The 21,719-nt window shown below is 47.5% G+C and overlaps 1 protein-coding gene across 8 annotated transcripts in view; it reads right to left on the reverse strand.

Moving 5' to 3' along the window:
- ERBB4 (erb-b2 receptor tyrosine kinase 4) overlaps positions 1–21,719 on the reverse strand; it is a 515,280-nt gene extending 493,561 nt beyond the window's left edge. For all 8 annotated transcript variants that reach the window (XM_085228854.1, XM_085228852.1, XM_085228851.1 and 5 more), the window contains exon 1: positions 21,391–21,719. In XM_085228854.1, the coding sequence (XP_085084980.1) occupies positions 21,391–21,481 (91 nt within the window). In that variant the 5' untranslated portion in view covers positions 21,482–21,719. The remainder of the gene's footprint in view (positions 1–21,390) is intronic.

The following is a 21,719-nucleotide window of genomic DNA, read 5'->3' on the forward strand; positions in this document are numbered from 1 at the left end:
GCATGCTGTCCCGTGGCTTAGGCTACGTCTACTGAGTTAGCATTTGTATTTTTAAATTAGTATTAATTCCATTTCTTAGTTAAACTACGTTGGCTGCAGGAATAAGCTGTGTACCTCCTTGAAAAGCAGAGAACACCTCTTCAATAAAGCTTATTCTTCGATTCCCATTCCTCCTAACAACCTTCCTTCTGACACCAGTGTGACACCAGCTTAAGAACCTCACACCTTTATCCCTGTAACCAGCAGTTAAGCTTTACAGGCTGTGGGAGCAAGAGAAAAGCAAAGCTCAGTTCCCAAACCCAAGGATGCAGGTGAGACTGTGGCCACGCAGCTTTGCATCCAGGCTGGAGGGGCCAAGAACAAGTCCAGCAAAGGCCATGCAGCAGTGACACGGCACACTGGGAACAGCAGCCCTGTAAGAGGCAATTCCCAAAGAGTTGACAAAGTGGGTGAGACAGCACGCAGCTCTCCTCTGGGACCAGCGTGGCCACCTGCCTCTTACTGGTACCAACATGACAAGGGAGCACGCAACCCAAATGTCACACGGTGCTGCAATGTCTTATTTGACCTCTCTGCTCCTTAAACATTGCTCCAGGTGAAACCAAAAATGGAACAAGCTGTCATTTCTGCAAGGACAGCCCACACCTCCATGACCTTTCCAGGCACAGCAAGGAATGAAGGAAAAGCATGTTCCTTTCCTGCTTGCAGCACGACGTCTGTGCACTCTTAAACTCATCCTTCCTCACACAAAGCACTTACATCGAGCTTTAAGCACCATCTCGCGTACCACAGAGGCTTCACAAGGTGCCTGTGGGTAGCCAGTCCTTGTCTGCTCACTGAACTGGTTTGCAGTCAAAAAGAATCATGTCCAAACCCCAGAAGGATTGCTACATCACAACTGAGATTCACCAGCAAACGCATCCTAAACACAGCAAATCCCATGTGCACTGATGGATCTGATCAATTTTTTCCCCCTGAAATAAGTTTGCAAAGTCAAATCCCGATGTTTTCAACCACTTTCCAGCACAGCCATCAGGGAGCAGGTGACACTGTGGATCCCAATCCCACGGACAACAGCACTGAGGTCACTGCACTGAGGAGGGCTCAAACACAGAACCGTCAGCTGAAGACACCCCAGCATGGGTTTCCCATGGGTACCTGTTCACTTCACATGGTGAAATCAGGTCTTCCCTCTTCATGTGATATTTTGTCACACTGCTTCTACGTGAAAGAGTGATATTTAGTCACTAATTGCTCCAATTTATTACTGTTGCGTTGCTTCATTCAAAACATCATTTAGACCCAAGTTAGGAGCTAAATCTGCTTTAATCATAATATTCTTCAAAGAACAATTCACAGGCAGACAGCAGCCATTTTGCCATCATCTGTCTTCCCTTGTTGCCAGAGCCCTTCCAGAGCTCCCTCATTTATCACTCCGATAGCGATCATTAGCTCTTCTCATCCCAACTCCTACAGACCGATGAGGGTTGTTAGACCTTATTTACCTTTTTGCCAACTATGTGTAAAGTTAGCTCTATAACAACTTCTATCCTTCATACAAGTTCTCCCTTAAAACAGGGCACTGGAAATCAGATATAAATTACCCCACACAGGGTCCACTGATACATGCTCCTGGATAACTACCAGTAGAGGAAAAGATAAGTAATAATACTTCAAGTTCACCCTCTTGACAAAATCTGGATTCTACTCTCGTGGTATTTCAATTACCTTATTAAATACGCACCTCTAAACAAGTCATTCCGGGCTAGAGTTGTGGTGATTTTGCTCAAATTGAAGAAGCATTTCAATTTAAGCTTCAAAGAATGCATTAAGCATTTAACCTGGACCACAAACACGTGAGCTGTCCTCTCAGCACAGGAACAGACGTAGCTGCGTTCCTGAAGGAACTTCCCTTTAGAAGCACAGATTTTTTTTCTCCTTTTTGAAAAAGAAAGGTGCCTTCCCAGTCTCAGCTTACACTCGAATACCACTTGTTTTCCAGTTTTATGAAGCATTTGGACATCCAGTTCAGAACATAAGGATGTTTTATTCCGCTTTTCACATCCCATTCCACAGGATGAAAGATAAAAAGTTGATTGAAAAGGGTAAAAAGAAGCACGTTCCTTTCAGCTGTTAAACTGAGCAGGTCTGAAAGCTCAACTGTTGGAAAAAAATGAAAACAAACAAACCCAAGAAGTCTCCGGGAAAACTTCAACTTAAACCTGACAAGACATCATAAGTGGGGAAGCTATTAATGCAAAGAAGCTTGACTGGCTTCAGAAACAACCAAAATATGGTGACACGCCATTAAAGTGAGCAAACAAAGCAGCCAGCGCTCTCTGAATTCCCATCTATGGATGTTAATTTATTCGAGGTCACAAAAACACACAAATGAATGCTCATCACCTCTAGGATCCAACCCCCTGCTTCTTGTCTCATTGACCCACCTTCGCTCAACAGCAAATGTTCCTTCCTGAGCAAATCAGAAGGCCCTGAATCTTATTTCTGCCAACTCTCCTCCATGGCACCAAGGCTCCCATCTCACGGTGCGATGCTCACCCCACCAAGCACCTTATTTTCTCCCTAGGCACATATTTCCATGCACTGCTTGAAAACGAGACAAAGACCCTCCACCTGTCTGCAGCTCCTCATCACACATATATGCAAGGCATAGCAAGTTGCCATGCAGCCCGTAATTATTCACTTTGGCTTACTTTATTCATTTTGACTTTCTCTCCTTGATAACCTCACTAAATGCTTTGGCTGTGGACGGATTTCACCGTGTCTCTCTTCACCGACTTCAGGCACAAAGCAGCACTAATTACTCCGCGAGCCTAACAGGAGGGAAAAAAAGCGCACACAGACACACACGTCTTGCTGGGAGCTATCTCGGGTAGGAGCAGGATACAGCCCTCAGCTCAGCCAGCCCTATTGATGCAACAAAGAGCTTCTGGCTTGGCAGCGGAGAGCCCAAACTGTATAGATGCAAAGAGCAGAACGGGGAGGGGAAGAAGTAAAAGAAAGAAAAGGAAGTAACTCTTTCTTTTGCTGGGAGGTCCTTGCTATACAAAGCTTTCATGCTGTAAAGAAAAGTGCCATTGAGGGAAGGTGAAGGGGACCAAAACGCTGGGAAGCAAACAGGCAAACACTGCGGCGTGTGCTGTGAGGGGCCAGGCGTCCCGCAGCACTGGCCAACACAGAGACTGTGTGGCACCTGTCTTTAAAAGAAGGGAAACACTGTTTTCCTGTCACATCTGCTGACAACCCACAGGCGCAGGCCAGCTCCCTGCACCACCCACAGCACCCACACACAGCACAAGGTGATGTGCTGCACGCAGGGGCAAGGCTGGGAGACTTGCATGGACCGGACTTGTTTTTCCATAAGAGATGAGAGAAATTGAATGAGGAGAGAACAAGGCTCAGTCCAATGGGTAAAAGCTGCATGCAAGCCGCAGGGTGTGAATACTCAGAGCCCCACAGTCTGCAAGGCTTGAACCTCAGCCTGACCATCATAACAAACACCAGTCAGATTTTCACCCACCGATCTCAAAACACTTGGCAGATGTGAGGAAGCCTCGCTTTTGCCATTTCTCTGTTTGCCCAAAAGCCTGAGATGCGTGAGGGAAAACCCTGGCTAAAGGCTAAAGGAGGGGGAAAAAGGTGTAACCCTGAGCCCCCTGGTATCCCTGAGCTCTTAGCACCAAGGAAGAGTACTTCTGTGTCACCCTACAAAACGTGAGCCCTCCCCCCACCACACACAGCATTTATCTCCCCGTATCTAAAATCCTGAGATCTTGACAAGTGACAACTAGCCATTTCCAGCACAAAGAAAGAAAGCATGTTTTCTGGCTCCCCATGCTAATTATACTTTAAAAATATGTGAAATGGAGACAGAGTACGAAAAGAAATAGAGAAAAAAAAAAAAAGAAGAGAAGCCATGTTACAATAGCCATGCACTGACAGCAGACACAAACTAATTATTTTGTGTCTTTCCCAGCAAGTTCCATTCAATTAACTGCACCGCCGGGTTCAAAAGGGGATTAATTGAGGCCTGTGCTGGTTTACAGAATCACCATCCCATGATGATGCGTGTGGAGACACGGGGGAATCTCAGATTTAGGCTCAACTGCCTAATATTGACCAAACAGTGAAAGAAGAAAGGCAGGGGAAGGAGGAGGGCGCTCAGCATGCTGATGTTGGCTGTGGGAGAACAATTAGCTCCTGTTTAGCAGGGTCCAGCATAGTGCAGCACATGCAGGACACGTTCATCAGCACTCAGCACCCAGGTGGGGCCTGAAACCCCTCAGTCCGACCAGACACGATGCTCTGGGGGTGCACAGAGCATCCTCTGCTCACTTCAGGACAGACTGCCCAGGACTGAGCAACCAGCTACACGCTCAAGGGTCCTTCTGCTTGGGAGGCCCAGCTGAGGGGCTCCCCACGTGGGGGATTTGCAAAGAATCGCCTTGCCCAGGAGCAGTGAGATGGATTGAGCTGTTAGCACTGGCTGCCAAAACAGCAAAAGAATGAAAAAAATAATAATAATCCTAAGAAAATCTTGGGAAACAAAGGACCAAGTCTACCATCTTCCTAGGCCATGGGGCTGGATGCTACAGCAGCAGTGGGGCTGGCCTGAGCTTCCCCCAGACCAGTATAACCACACATTTCCCTCAGCATCCCACTGGCACCATCCAAAGTCATCCCAAGCAACCAATGAAAGCATAGGAGGATTCTATTCCCCTTGCCCTCACCTTGATTTTCCTGCTAAAACGCATGGCGAGCACACAGGGGTAACGTAGCAACTGTATTTCACGCAGCCTGACTCAGAATACATAACAATACTATAAACTTCAGGAGTATTGCTCTAACAAATTGCTTCAAATCCAAACAACCTATAACGAACATTACAGGCTGACTCAACGGCAAACTCATTCTTCCTTTATTCATTTCTGTTAAAACACATGCAATCATAAAAGCAACAGATGATTAAATAGATGAGCAATACGATGCTAGGTAAAAGGAAGCCACTTACTGTATCAGTAATTAAAACAAGAATAATGAGAAGATTGCTTTGTAACTATTGTTATCTTTGCTCTAGTAAAACATAGCTTCTGCATCCTGCAGCTTACCAACTGTTTGCTTCTGCTTTCTTTGCTAACAGCCATGGGCACATGCTCTTTAGACAATTTGCCTTTCAGGTGCAAGAACTCATATAATCAGAGGAAAACATGGCTCAAAAAGTACACCTTCACATATGACACCTATGCACAATCTGCCTCTGCTACTCAGAACCACTTCTTTCCTGCTGGAGGTTTATGCCCAAATAAAATGGAATAAGCATGTCTAATTTTTATTAGGAACAGAAGCAATCATTACTCACAATTAAAAAGCATCATAGACATGTTAGGATTCTTACCATGGCCAAATGATAGCATATGCAATTCACATTCCACTAGGGGGAAAAATTAGAAAATGAAACTGGGAAGCAACTAGAAAAAGCTCTTAAAAAAAAAAACAAGACCACTGCAACAGCAATCAATTGAAATGGGTATTTACAACCTGGGCTAACACCCAGGAAGGAGAAGAGGCAGCTACAGTATGCCATGCAGCATGAGAAAGAATTGTTTATCAAGAAACTGTAATGAAAAAAATGGTGTAAGTAGGTATGCAAACATTTAGTCGATGACAAAACAAGTAATACAGTACTTTTCCTTTTTATTTTCTTGCCATCAGGAGCTCTGTGCCTCTCTTTAGGGGCATCAAATGCTACACTACAAGCTGCACCACCTCCCACACATTCAGCACTTTCAAGCCATATGCATATATGAATGCATGCATATATGCTCCCAGCACACTTCTCCCTCTGCAGAACCAAAGTGCCACTTTTAAATATTTCCACTCTCCTTGCTTTGAATTGCTGGAGATCAAATGAGTCAATTAAGAGCTGTGCCTTTTTTGTTTGGAGGCGAGATGAAGGTAATTTGCTGCTCCATGCATCTGTTTCCTCATCAGCACAGTGAGGACCAGACTAATTAGGGGAGGAAAACAATATGGTCATATGGATAGGCCAGATTGCCCGTCACTCAGTTCTTCAGTGGGCAGGTTGTGTGGTGAGGACGGCGAGCAGATGAGGAATTTTCCTTGCCGTGCCTCCAAAGGGCTCCAGGCGCTCAGATGGCCACCCAAGTATTTTTAGCATTAATCCCACAGGGCTCCCCATCCACGTGCCCACAGTGAACGTGGCTGCGGAGCCAGGAAGCCAGGTGCCAAGGTTCCTTGCTTAGCAGCTGATGGCAGCAGTGGGGGACACATTGCACCGCTCTCCCCACAGGTGGGCACTGCTCACCCAGAAGTGGAACTCTTTATCAATTAGCAACAAAATCACCTATTTTTTCCCCCATCATTTTTGGTTTCAGTAGATTCAATCAGGGGTACGAAGCCATTCTCAAACAGCTCTGACTTTGCAGCACAGACAGACCTTGATGCAACAGCCACGGGGTTGAGTGCCTTGATCTGGCCGTACATCACTAATATCAAATCCGATGTCAAAAATTACTTTGTTGGTAAACTGCACAATGTGCAAGGGCAGGAGGAGAGCAGTGCTAAGGTGACGAGCTAGAGATAAGTGATTTCCAGTTCCTCGCACGCGATCCCACTGCAGCGTTTCTATTTATTAGGAGGAGATGCGGAATATCAGAGGAAGTTCATTTATTCACTGGCCTGTAAAATCGAGCAGCAGTATACATTATGTTTACTACATCTAAGCTTTATTTGCTACTACAAAATGAAATGGTATAAGGTACAAAAAGCGGGTTAACTTGCATTGAGCACATCATAAAGGCAATCAGCCTAACCATGGGCTTTACATCTCCTTGTCAGCTACCACAACACACAGACTGAGTGCTGGAGACCGCAAACACAGCATTATTATTACTTTTTTTTTTTTTTTTTTTTTTTTTTTTTTTTTTTTTTCAGATCTCTGGTTTTACACTGATCACACCAACCAAGTCCGCTCCTCAAGCAGGGAACAGTTTGGCAGGGCTTGCTAAAATCCAACCAAGCCCAGAAGAGGCTTTTAATGGAGCTCTTTCTTCTTCCCACTCACCCACAAAGCCTGTGGGGAGCCTCTTGATGCTTCAGTCCCAAATGAGCCAAGTTTCACCCCAGGTTTTGGCATCCCATAGATTTCACCTTAAGCCTTGACCCAACAACTCTGCATCAATGGAGGCAGCTCTTCACTCCCATTCCAGGGCTGCAAAGTTTCTATCAGTCACCAATTAATCCAAATTCCTAAATCAGCAAACCTCCCAAAGCAAGGATCAGACTGCAGAAATCCTCCAAACTTCAAGTCTTGACCTTGCCAGATCTCATAGAAATTGTTTCCTAAGTGCCAGCCCTCACATCATTATTTATGCAAAACCTAGAACATATTCAACCCTGAATGTTATCTGATGATGTGCACTGGTCAACATGATGTCAAGAGACAGGGGTCAACATTTGAGAGCAGCTATGATTATATGCAGCAGCATATGTGAAAAGAATTAACAGGTCACCTTGCTATGCACTCAGTGGGAGCACCCGAACTACTTCAACAACTGCACCAGGACCACACAGAATTAATGGCAGCAGCTACGTTTCATACCTTGCTGCTTCTTTAAGCCATTTGCATTGTTCCTTCTATATGTGTAAATATTAAAACCCGTCCAAATGGCGTAATCAAATTTAGCAAGCTAAGCAGAAAACATCAGTGGCGGGGCTGGCGAAGCAGGCTGTGTGCTCCATTAAGCAAATCCAGGCAATAAAAGGCATCCTCCCTGAGAGCAAACCCTTGGCTGCAGGTCAGACAGTGGGGCACAAAGAAATCCATGCCCTGCTCATGCACCCCAGCAGAGCTTTTCCACCATCACCTTGCGAAAAGCATAGCAGGAGTTGCAGTAATATCAAATACCAAAGTAAATAATGAACATTTTTAAAAGCCCACACCCTCCTCCCCTCCACACCATTTCAAATTAATAAGCTTTGAAAGGAGGCTAGGCTGTCACGTCAGGCTCACCGTGGCAATTAGAGCGCGAGCACCTAGGTTGCACAGAGCAAGCCACAAACTCGCTAAGCCTTTGGCTTGGAAATTCAGAAGAAAGCCTGCCCTGCAGCCAGGACACAAATAAACATCTCGGCACTTCTGACAAACAAAACCAAAGGGTCTCCAAGACTGAATGCAAGCCCTGGAAATTTTAGCAACGCTATGCGTTAATGAAAAAGCAAAGCAGAAATAGCAGCTGACTGAAGGGACGCTTGGGCTTGAGGAGACGCCTTCAGCCCAGCCGACACAGAAAGCATTTCAATTCTGGCAGCTTCAGAAGTGAGTGCCAGCATGAATTTAGATACTTGGAAACATTCAGAATCTTCCAATTGCAGTTTCACTAGGAAATAATGAAACCGCACACAATCAAATCATTATAAATCAAGTTTTTATGCTCAGTGGAAGACAACGCTGACGGATTCGTGATCTGTGCGGTTGTAATCGAGACAGTAATAACCCCGATGCACTGATTTGTTGCTTTCTTTTGAAAATCTCCAAAAGGTGAAAGTTTCCAAAGGAATGCCTGCTCGGGAATCTCAGTCGAGCTGAATGCTGTTTGCAGCTGACACTGTCACTGTGCTTTAAGTCAATTAGGGAGACCAGAGCCAGATGGTTGAAAACAACCAAAATTACACAGTACATTCTGTTTATTAGTTAGGATTATTATTCAGGCCATAATTGCTTTTAACAGCTTATTTATCAGTACCTACAATGACGTTTAAGAAAATTACAAAGTTATGATAAATGCAAGTTTTCTGTTGATGCTCAAAACTTTTCTTAAATGCTTGAATTAAAGGGGAAAAAAAAAAAAAACAGGAAACAAAAAGGCAACCAAATTTAACCACTGACACAAGGCACACTGATTTTGGGACTCGACTGGAGACTGCAGAGGGATGCCTATGTTTAGCAGGGATGGGAGGATACCCAATGCCTCTGAGACCCTCCAGGACCACCATAAACCCTACCACAAGTCCTGCCCCCACAAGACTTCCTCCTCCTGTGCAGGCAGGTCAGCTTTCACAAGGACTAATATCAGAAAAAAAAAAAAAAAAAAAAAAAAGAAAAATCTATCTGTAGATGCATCCCACACCTAATTTTAAAACACTGGCAAATACATTGCTCTGGCAAAGGCCAGGTCTTGCCTGAGGGAGCAATCTGCTGTTTATACAGTGGATACCAGCATGTCTGCCCTCTTCCTTTAGCAGCTGAGATAGCCCTTTCAACACTGCTTCTTAAAAAGAAAGACTTCCTCATAACATTCAAGTCACCACATTAAGATAATGATGGTCAAACTCTTCTAGCCATGACACACTGGAAACGGCTCCAATGCAAGTGATGTGCATCCAAGTCTCCTCAGCTTTTAACGTAAAATATAGCTACTTTCTGAACATTTGTAAGATTTGTTCTTCAGTCCTTGGGGAATAACCAGTTTCAGCCTTCCACCAAGAACTCAAAATGGAACGTACCACATTGCAACCACAGTTCTACTTCGAAATACAATGCTCTCACTACAAAGACAGGTGCTTTAACACACTGTTCTTGGTTTTTCCCAGCAATGACACCATTTTTAATGCTATTTTGGAAAGCAAAACCTACAAAAACTTACCTCTATTGAAGGCAGCCTCATAGATCTGTGGGTCTTCAGACTCTTACCCACATTGCTCACTTCAAAGTCACAAACATTGACACCATACAGATCACACATTGCTCACATAATAGGTAGCTGCATCAGAACAAGTTAATAGTTGTCTGTATGAACAGGGTCAATTTGGCACTGATAGTATTTTCAGCTGCTGCTAGGTTGGATTGTTAAGCCCTCTAATAAATGGAGGAAAAAAAATAGTAATACACATAAAAGAGTCTTTTGAGGTGGACCAAAATATGAGCATCATTAAGATAAAGGGCACTAGACAAGAAAAGCATCATCTTCCATCACTGCGATCCTCGTCATTAAGCTTTGGACAGAACAGTGAGGAATGAAGGGAAGAAACAGACTGCCTAATCAACAGGTACACCGTCCAGATACCCATTAAAACCATATTATATTTTCTTGAAATCCATATACTTCCCATGTTACTTCATGCACCTACCTCCTCGTTGCCCTCAACTTCTAATAGCAGTGATGACCTTGGCATATGGCATTTTCTTAGAATTAATAGTTGCCTGGTGTTAATGGCCCTCAGCTACACCTTGGGCCATCAACTCCTCCCAGACAGTCATTAATCCCAAGGAAATACCCTGCACCTCAATTGTTATTACTTAATTAGCTCAGCACATGATCTGTGGAGCTGCAACACCACCAAAGGCTTGATGTGTAAGTTATGAACAAGAAAACTTTCAAGTCAAAGGATTCAAGATACTGCACCAAAACCTAATTAAAGGAATTTTAACATGCTAATAAATAAAAGCATAATTACTTGGGGCCTGAATCAGCTACTTGAATAAGCCAAGTATCTCCGTTTGCCTCAGTGGGGAGCTAGCAGAGTTCCTTTATTTTGCAACGCCACAGCACATGCAAAATAGCCAGCAGATTTCTCTTAGGAGTTACAGAATATTCCAGAGAGCCGCTCCCATCTACACTCAGGTCTCCCTGACAGCTTTGTATACCACCCACCCTTAAAAATTCAAAACTAAAGATTTTCTGCCCGTGGAAGCTACAGATCCAAACTCAGAACAAGGTAGCGTCGTACGCAGACTTACTTATTTATAGCTCCAGTCATTAGTTAGGTTCAGTTCTGACAGTCTTCCGTGCTGAGGATGGCAATACAACGCAAGCTCTGTTTTGAGCTACTGAACTCCTACAGAGGAAATGGATTAAGTTTATGATAGTGCAGGATACTGGCTCCTTGCACAGCCAGAACCAAACTGACAAACCCCAAATTACTAATGTGAATGGATGAACCCAACAGGAGCAGTGTCCTCACCTGGCTTTTTCCAGACTACTGGTTGGCTCCTAAAATCTTTGCCCCTAGGAAGGTGCTTTGTGCCATTGCTCAAAAGGAAAGGCAAAAAAACTCAAGCTTGTGTGTCAGCAGCAAAGTGATCACTTTTTATAGGCAGGAAATTGCTCTGATTAACAGTTGTTAGCTCCATAAGCAAAGCAACAAACTGAGGACTTGGGAGACATCTGCAATATGCCAGGGCTCCACATACTGTCTTTAAGTGGCTTAGAAAGGCTGAAGAAAAAGAAAATAAAGTTCCTTCCTGCAGAAGGTTATACAGGCTGCAGAGGTAGAATCCCTTTCCCAAAGAACACACAGAGCCTTTCTTTCCTTGCTTTACCCCAACATGCTATGCTACAGCCCAGCTGCTGTGCTCAAACCTATTGGGCTAAAACCCCAATGCCCTCACTGGGCACACTACAGAACAAGCATCACAACACAACAAAACCCACACTGTCTTTAAAGGCCCCCCCAGGCATTACCAAACACTCCTACAGAGGCGGCCTGGGCCGCTGCAGCTCCTCTGACCCCTTCCCCGCTCCTACCATGTACTCCCACCACCATTTCGGCAGGTGTCTTTCCCAGATCACATCCCCTTAGCAGAACCAATTATGATTAATTACATTTTTTCATTATTGGAGCCACCCTAAGAGAGGGCAGATCTCATCTTTCAACATGCTGCATTAATATCTCCATCCCAGAGGAGACCCAACTTCATCACCGGCTCATTCAAGCCCAAAGCCTCTTCCATCTCCTTCCCTACTCCTCGAGGATGACAGGGAACCAGTGGGGCAGAGCAGAGCTGAAGAAGATGAACAGCCTCATCACAATAAAGTACAATAAGAGACTGATCCGCAGAGGAAGATAAACTCCAGGAGACAATTCAGAAGAATAGGATGCCCGATGATTTAAACACGTGGCTCAAAGGAAAAAGGAGAACACCATAATTATAAAGGAAGTATCTTTTTGTTGCCCAGGCTGCTATTAGCTGGGATAGAAATTAAGATGACAACCAAAGCCTTCAAAAACCAGCCAAGGCTGTTCCTCAGCTCTTAGAAAGCAGCTGCCTGCATGTGCACTGCTGAGCCAAAGCAAGTGCATACTCATGGGTCTTTCCCACTGCATGGCTTTCCCCTTTTGGTCTCTTTTTAAGTGTTTTCCTAGCAAGGATCTGCCTGTGCCACAGAGCTTCCTTCTCCTCCCCACAGCCTGGCCGCCTTGCTGCTGTAATTGCAGCATAATTAAAAGAAAAACCACTCCAGGTAATTGGCAGGCTTTGCTAATTGAAAACCAGGTAAGTAATCATTTGGCCCAGGGAAAAGCTCTGCTGTATGCCTGGTATGGACCGCCATCTGTCTGTCAATTAACCACCGTGACATATCAACGTTCCAATGACAGACACCAATTACTGGTGAGGAGTTGGCCTTACTGCAGGGCTGCACAGCCCCGTACACAACGGGGGCAACCTGGCACACGGGGTCACTTCTGAGTTCACCATTCAGAACGGTGAGTGAAGAGCGAGCAAAAGCTACAAACACGACCATGTCTGTAGCTGTACTCAGGTCCCGCTGTCCCTCTGGGATGGCAGAAAACAGCATAATGCTAAATAAATAAATAAATAAATAAATAAATAAATAAAAAAATAAATAAATAAATCAGTCAATACCTCTGGTATGGGACTCGGAATTATGAATCCAAAAGCCTTTGCATCCAACACTTTAATCAGCGGGGTCGCATTGCCATCTCAAACTCTCGCTCCCTCCTTTGCAAGAGTTCTATTTTTACTTTTGCTTAAGCATCAGAACAAGTAATGGGCAGAAGTTTGAGGCGAGGACCGGCGCAGCTCCTGAGGCAAGAGCTCGTTTGTGACTCACTGCAGTAATTAGCAGCAGAGCTGGGCCGGCACGAGTCACAGCACATTTTGCTGATGGAAACAGCACGGCTCGCAGAGGTCCGGCACAGCGCACCTCCAAAAGCACCTCGGACCATTGCAGACCACATCTATAGCAGGACATGAGCACAACGAAGAAACTAATATTTGCACGATGCCTTGATGCATCTCCCTCAGACATTTCCAGGTGTCAGCTGTAATAAATGAAGCGTTTACTGGGTGCAGACGACACTTAAAACAAATCAGCGCAAGTCCCTAAAGGAAACAAGCAGCAGCATATTCTGCAGCATTTCATCATTCCGGAGCCTGCAGAACGAAGCTGACAAGTACACAAGATAAATACTTTGTTCTGTCACACTGTGTCATGTCGGGGAGAACATAAAGTGTTATATGACCTTTGGAGGCACAGCCCAAAGAAACCTCCCCACCCGCTTCCACGTCAGTGTTTTCAAAAGAAATAGGGAAAAAAAAAACGAAAAGAAAACAACCTAGGAAGAGCAGTGTCTGCATCTCGGGATACCTCGTGGCATCGATCCTTGCACAGGTTTTGCTGCTGAAGCCCAAAAATGATTCATCCCCACTCACTATTGCAAAGCAAAGCAGCCTCACTGAGCGCAGTGGGACCGGAGCAAGGAGATGCTGCAGAGCTTTGCATGGGAACACAGATGTTAATCAACACCTCCCAGCCCTAAGGCATGCCACAAATGGGGTTTTATACAGTGTAGGCACTGCTTTCCTTTTTTTTTTTTTTTTTTTTTTTTTTTTAAGCACTAAGTAACAGTTTTACATAAATGAAATCACTTGCAATTCCTAAATAACTCTAATAGCAAACCATGGATCCTGTATTAACCGTAAGCATGGCAATCTTTGACACTTCTCCCCCCTGCTTTCTTCCTTGAATAATGACAAGAAAGAGACCATCCCCATTAATTACTGTCACTTTTCTGTAACAACCCCGCAGTTAGAGAATCTCTGCTATAAATTACATATATTCACATCAGCATGCTAGCTATCGCGTTTGTGTATCTTCTCATTGCAAAATGGACACATTGGTAATTAAGCTATTTGCTCCAATAAAAGTCTGGAATTAGCAGTGTAAAAAGATAAGTAGTGGAGAGCTGTCCCATCTCAGGCTTTCTCCTGAACACGCAGTCGGAAGAAATAATATTAAAGGCAGACACGGCAGAAGTGCATCTGTAATTATTAACAACATGCTGCTTAACACTGGATTTTAAGCATCACGTTATTATGAATTAATTTAACATCCATTAGAGTGGCTCTGATCGTAATGAATTCGTTTGCCAATGGCTCTGCCTTCAGATAAGGCTCCCGTGGTTCCATCGCAGCCCGGTTGTTGAGCGATAATTAACACGTGCTCAAACAATGAGACGCTGGGAAGAGCGCCTGGATAACAAAACGCGGGTTGACCTGCCAAAAAACATTGTCTAGAACAACAATTTTAAAAGTCTGGGCAGAGAAAAAGAATTTCTTCCATTCAATTCTAGCTTAGGAAGTAGAGTTGGAATGACTGCAGATGCGGTGCACCTGCTCTGTGCTGCAATCTCCACACTCCTTGGCCAAGCTCTATCCATCTAGGGCTGGATGAGCTCCTCATCACCCAGCCCTACCATACAGAGGGACAAGGCAGCACTGCTCCGTGCTCACCCCTCATCCCTGCACATCATCATGATGCCCACAGGACCATGCAAACTAAAGCAGCATGATGCTCTGCGCTGAAAGAGAAATACAGCGCGGCAAGAAACGAGAGGCAACTCAGTGATTACAGCTTATTTTTTAAGTGCACATTAACTAATGCCCAAGTGTCATAAAAGCACTATCAGGAGTGCACGTGGCATCTCCAGGAATGCTAAATGCCTTCATTACTTTCACTGCTTACAGAGCAGGCAACAGTGGAATTTGTTATAAAGGAACCTTCATCCCGTGCAGTAGGACCCTCTGTGCCACTGGGGAGCTTCAAAACAAAAAGTAAAAGCAATATTCTAGTGAGAAAGTAGAAGGGAAACTCATCCTTATTGCAAAAACTCTCTGTTCCACTTTAATACCGATGCATTGTGCCAAGGAGGAGCAGGGTGGTGGGTACAGGCATGCGGTTCATGGTCACAGAGCAACACTTGGGCTGCTCCCTGTGAGCCGAGCACGACGGCACACCAAGGTCGGAGCTCCGCTTTCTTTCCTCTGTTCTCCTTTTTGCCAGGCATGGGGACAGAGCTCCGTTATTTCTGCACGGATGCAAGGTGAATGAGGCTGTTGCTTCTCATTGCAGTGCTATTTATTTCAGGTCGCTGACATAATGCAGCTTTTATTTTTTAACCCCTCTCCCTCCAATGCAAAAAAAAAAAAAAATCCACAAAAAAAAAAAAAAAAGGCAGAGGAGAGTTCTTCAGCACTGTCTCACTCGCTGGCTCCTTGGAAGGGAACGCATCAGCCTATGAGCAGGTTTTAGTTGCTTACACGGTACTCTGACAGCCCCGGTGCATCAGCTGGCTTCCAGAGGCCTCCTGCTGAAGAATGCAAGTTGTTACTCTGTCATTAGGTGGCTAAGGAGTAGTAATAAAAGAAAGGAATGAGCACCGGGGAACAACACTGCAATATTAGCAGGAGGTGTTGACAAAAAGGGAAATTCCTCCCAAAATCAGAGGGAAGCACTGTGAGCTTACTCCTGCATGGGAGGGACATCCTGCATGGATGGGACACGGAGACAAGAGATTGAGCTCCACATCCCGTGGCCACAGAAAGTCACCAGAGCCTGTTTGCATTCACATCTCCTGCAAATAGGACTTGAGGGTGGGATAGGACTCGGGAAGCACCAAGGGATGCTTGGAGGAAACCACGTCCTGAAGTGGATCTTGTCATGGATTTTACAGCAGCAGGGAGGCAAAGGCTGCTTTGCGGGCTGGGCTCTCTTCACCATTCTGGCTCCAAGGCTCCCCAGCACACTTCTGCTTGCCCTTGCTCTGCTTCCTACCCCTACCTTTGGGCCACGGGCCACCAAAGGAGGAGCAATACAAGGAATCATATCCAGAAAGTTGCCTTTTCCACAATGAATATTCGAAGCCCCGTTTACAAGACTGCTTAATTTCGCATGCAAATGGACAGTTATGCATCTAACTGACCGTTTGTGCGAGCAATTACACGCGCAATTACCTGATTGCATAATTGGGTGGGCCTAATTCTGAAATTGGATCGTACATTTTCTGTTCAACACAAATGCCGTTTTAATAAATAGATATTGACTGCTTTCGTAGCAAAATCATCCATACCTACCGACTCGATACCAAATATTGACAAAATATGCTCAAGTGCATATTTGCCCAAAGAGCATTGGCATAAAGCAAAGCATTCCAACAAGAACCGAGCCACAAGTATCTGCAGAAGCTTCCAGATCCCTACCTGTGACCACCAGCACAACAAACAACCAATGCAGGCACATGTACTCGTACACATGGGCCAGGTATCATCATCCAAGCACCGGGAAGTTTCTTACTGTGGGCAATTAGGAATTGTCCCCGGGTATTTTTGCTGCTTATTTGAGGAAAGAAATGCAAGGAACATTCCATGTATTAAAGGAAACCTCCCATTAGCAAGGGTGTCAGCAGCTCCCAAGTGTCGTCTCAGTAGACAGAGCCTGACGATCAGGCAAAAATCAGGCTTTGAATGATCAGCTGTCATACTTTTTATTGCATATTATCCACCCCAGGCCTTCACTCACTGACCTCCAAGGAAAGGCATCCACACAAACTTTGTTACCTTTGTTATCTTCAGCCAATGCAAGGAATACTTTCCTTTCACAGAATATTTCCAAAGACCCTCATTTTTCTCACGAATGTCACCCACAGGTCTCTATTTACATGCCAGCCTAACGCTCCTTAAGATCAGCTGTCAGAGCCCCACGTCTTGGCCAAACATCAATTTTCTGTGTGGATGATGCATTAACTTTAAGGCGCTCACTGCTACTGCAGGCAAAGCAATATAGCAATTACGAGGTTATTTCTGACTTACAAATCCATAAGTAATCATAACGCTGGAAGCCCAAAGTTGGTAGGAAAGAAAGGAAGCAGAGCGTTAAACACAAAGACCTGGTGGTAATTGGCAGCTCCCTCGGGGTGCTGTCAGGGAAAGGAAAAGTGGTGCCCAGTGTCACAGCCCTCCAACCACTCGTGTGCTGGTGGCAGCCTGGAAGCAAAGCAGCCCTAATGCTCCTCAGCCTGTGCTTAACCACTTATAATGCTTTTTTCCCCTTGTTTCTGCCTGCCTTCAGCACGAAGGAGACTACTGAAGTTGACAGCAAAAGTTTGGCAGCGTCAAAGGACGCCCACCTGGTAACTGCTCTGCTGCAGCACGAGGCACAACCCATGTATTTTAATGCCTTAACCACACGTCAGGGCAGCAGGCAGAGCACAGTTATCAGACTCTTCATAAACCCACATTTCCACCTCCAAAGCCACCAGCAACCTTTGCCAGACACTGAAAAGCCATGAGACACTCAGCCCCAGCACTAAATCTTGCAGAGGAGCTAAAAGTGGGCTTCAAACCCATAATTCTTGGATTCTTGTTTCTTGAATGAAGGGGCTCTGACTTCCCCTGCACACAGAGCAGGCAGAGATGCTTTTCCCTCTTTACGCAAAGCTGAGATTCTCACAACCCTGGGATCTCAGGAGAAAATTAACACCGAGCAATTTGCTGCCAACATCGCTGAGTGAACCTATTTGTAAATCTTCCCAAACAAGAAGGAAAAAAAAAATAGAAAAAAGAACAAGCACAAAAAAGCGAATTCTCCTCCTGTCCCCAATCTTTTGTTACAACAGGAATGCAGATGCTCACGGAGGGCTATTTAGGGAGCTGTGTCACTGAAGGCTCAGACTGCACACTAAAAGCCCTGGGCAGCCAGAAGCGTGCAGTGCAGACCTGGCTTGGGTTCCTTGCTCAGATGTTGGACCAAGGGGCAGAAAACGTAAAGCATCGCTGCTGATGTTTCAACTTGGAACACAGGCAACTTTCAAACAAAGCAGCCATATACATTATTTTGGCCTGCTTTCTAGCCAATTCCGTGGCTTTTTCCATATGTCCTCTGAGCATTATTAATAGCCTCCAAAGAATACTATCTGCCTACCAATCACTTCAGCTTCCCACTCAATGGCAAGTACTTTTTTAGAGCATCAAATATACCAACAGGGACAATGGTTGCTAAATTTGAAGTCAACAACAACTGGAAAACGCCAACTACTTTGCTGATATTTTCACGCTACAGAAATATGTCTCGAAATAAATGAGCCCTTTTTTTTTTTTACCCTTTCAAAGAGATAATAAAATAATGCTGAATTCTAAATACTATCACATATCCTCAGCAAACAGCAATTTAAATTTAGATATACACATTCTTGCTGCCAAAGATAATGAGCAAAAATATCCTCAGTGCGGCTTTGCAGAGCAGAGCAGAGGTGGGGAGGGGGAGCTGGGATGGCACAGCCAATAAGGTCACCAGTTCACTATGGATACTGGGAATGGATCAGCACAAAGTAACTCAGAACAGATACTATGTCAGCCTTGTAGTATTACTGAAGGTCATGCCAACCGTGCCACATAAACTTTTATGCTTAAAATGCTTGCTATTTCAACTTCATTTAAATGAATGGAATTGGAACCTTAGGAGGTGTATTGTACTAAGTATGATGGTTTTCCTTCCTGCCCGTCCCAAAGGTCCCAGCTCTGCCTGTGGGACCGCCTGCACTCATAGAGCCTGGGGCTTTGCCGACTTCTTCGTAAGCCAGCTTTGTTCACAAGGGGTTATGTGGAGGCTTTTTTCTTTGACCTCTCTCAGGTGTTTCTGGGAGGCAACTTCCCAAGACCCAGCTGGAGGAGCAGGCAGGCATCCATTCTGTGAGGAGAGCACAGGATGCACTGCTGGTTTATTAGGGAAGGTTTAGAAAGATCAAGCTGTAAGCACCCATTTGGGTACTGTATGTTCAGCTATACAGGCATCAGGAGGCACAGGAAACAAGCACAAATTCAGTGTATTTTAGAAATCTGTCACTGACCTTACAGAAAGCGTGTGATGACTGAACATCTTTTATAGCTCAGATAAAAACTGCATTCACTAAAACTCCGGGGCTTACTTTCAAGTCTTTATTTTTCAATACTTTATTTGCCCATCTATTTCTACAGCAGGGGCAGGATTTGATAGGTTTCAGAGGCAGAAACAAAGAGCAGGTATGGTCAGAAAGCAGGAATAAGCCTCGACATTCTTACAGCCTGAATTTCTACTCCTCATCACCTTTATATTGGTGCTATTCTCACAGTTCATATCATACGTGCTCCTGGGGTTTGTGTTACAGATTTGGCCACCTCTATGCGTGCCAGTGCTGCCGTACCACCGATGCACCCACCAACACACAGCTGCCCCAGTGCCTGCAGCGGGACAAGTTTTCCCGGCAGGCCGATTAAAACCCAGGTTTATATATAGCAGCAGCTGCTCCGAGGCTTCAGGAGCTCGGCATGTACGGTGCCCAGCGACACTGCCCACCTCCGGGGAGCTGCGGCCGCTCACCCCTCCATCGCTCCGAGTTACCGCACGACACGGCGCGTCCCTCCGGCAGCTCGGCGGGCTCCGGCCCCGCTGCCGCCGCGGGGAGCTCCGGGGGGCTGCTGCCACCTACAGCTGCTGCCACGGCACGGCCCCGTAGCAGTGCCACCACCTGCTTTGCTCCCTGCCCCGCCACGCCGACGTGCCGCCGATGGGTCCGCTTGCTACGTGCGGCCAGACTCACTGTGTGGTTTGGTTCAATCTGCTTAACTAAAAAAAAAAAAAAAAAAAACAAACAACAAAAAAACAAACAAACAAACAAAAAAAAAACACACAGCAATTCTAATATCGCCCAAAAACCAAAGAGAGCTTTGATCCCGAGGGAGGACAGGCAAGGGCTTCTGCCCTGGCCGGCTGCTTACCCATGGGCGTTATTTCACATCCTTAATACTGTTTCACGTTAACCAGCAGCTCAGCTCTCAGTGCCAGCATCCATACACCCATACACCCATCTCTTTATAAAAAGAAAACGAGTCACAGCATTCACCGGGCACCTACGGGGGCTGCGACCAGGACAGGAGCGTCGGTGCCGGGTCCGCTCTCCCGGAACACCCGGGGACAGCGGGAGCCCAGAGCCGGGCACGGCTCAACGCAGGGACAGAGCAGCGCGGCGGCAGCGAGGACCGGGGCTGCGGCTCCGTGCTTCTCGTGCCTTCGCGGAGGCTGCCGGAGCTCAGCCTAATTTTAGGCAGCGGGCAGACATCGCGGCGGACGGACGGGAGAAGTGCCAGCAGGGCGCGGCGAGGGGAGAACGCTGCCATACCCGGCACCGACCAAAGTCGAGCCGGGACACAAAGTCAACCCCGCACACCTCGCCAAGAGCGGGATCCTCTCTACGGGGAGAGGGGAGAAACAAAACGGCGTGTGTGAAGAGCGGCCGCGTACCCGGAGCGGCTCTCAGGCAATCCGGCGGCGATGCCCGAACGCCCCGCCCGGGTACGGGGACAGCAGCGGGTCGGATCGCCCGGCGATCCCCGAGATCCCCGAGCAGAACAAAGGCTCCCAGGTAGCAGCCCCACGTGACGCGGTGGAGCCCCGCGCCGCGAACATCGCCGCACGAAAACATCGCGGAGCCTCGATGCATCCCTGCTGCCAGCAACGGGCGCGGGATGAGGAGAGCAAAAGTTTAGGCGACGGCATCGCCGCCCCCACGGGAACGTTGGGAGCGAAGGAGGAGATCACAGCCCCGTCCGCAGGGCACCGAGAGCCCGTACTGCCCGCACCCAAATTCGGGGAGGGGAACCCTAAAACGCTCGCACCCTGAACGCGCACCTGCAATGCCCTCTGGGCGAGGGCTAACCAACACGAGGCCGGCCCCCCGCGCTGCCATCGCCCGCTGCACTCAAGGGTCACACCGAGCCCCAGAATTACGAACGGGGGGGCCCCAGCTCGGCGCCTCGCGTCTGGGGGGACGGATCGGCTGCGGGATGGGAAGCGTTGGGAAAAGAGAAAGCCGGGAGAAGAGGGAGAACGCGGAGAGCGATAGTGAACGAGGCGGCCGGGACACGCAGCACTCCTCCCACGGGGCTGCCCCGCTCGGCGCTGCGGGAATAGGACCCGGGGGGTGCGCGGAGCGGAGCGGCTCTTCACCCGCCGCTGCTGGGGATGGGAAAAGCTGACGGGCGGCGAAGTGCGGCGCGCAGAGCGGGACGGGCTGAGCCGCTCCGCCGCTCCCGGTCCCAACACCGTTACATAAAGCCCCGAGAAGCGCCCGGCCGCAGGCACGGCGCGCCGTCACTCTCCCGAACGCCTCCAAATCCCCACATCGCGGCGCCCCGCAACTTCCTCGCGGCTCCTCTGCGGCTCCGAGCCGCGCTCCCCTCGCGCCGCCGGGGCTCCCGCTTCAACTTCCCGGCCCGCCCGGCCGCGCACCCACCTGCCTGCGCCGCGGCAGCCCTCGGGGCGCCGGCCGCCGCCGCCAGCACGCAGCAGCTCCACCACAGCAGCCCCCCGGCCGCCGCCGGCATCGCGCCGCCGCCGCCTGCCTCTTCCTCCTCCTCAGCGCCGCCGCCTCAACGCCGGTTCCGCCGCCGCCATCCCCCGCGCGGGCTCCGCGGGGCCGCCCCGAAGTTGCCTCCGCGCCGCCGCCGCCGCCCCCAGCGCCGCCCCCGCGCGGCCCGACGGGGCGGCCGCGGGGTGCGCCCACTGCACGCTGAGCGAGCGGAGCGCCGAGCGGCGGCAGCGGCAGCACCGCCGGGGGAGCGG

The sequence above is a fragment of the Meleagris gallopavo genome, chromosome 7 (genome assembly GCF_905368555.1).
Source record: "Meleagris gallopavo chromosome 7, MGAL_WU_HG_1.1, whole genome shotgun sequence".
Taxonomy (NCBI): domain Eukaryota; kingdom Metazoa; phylum Chordata; class Aves; order Galliformes; family Phasianidae; genus Meleagris; species Meleagris gallopavo.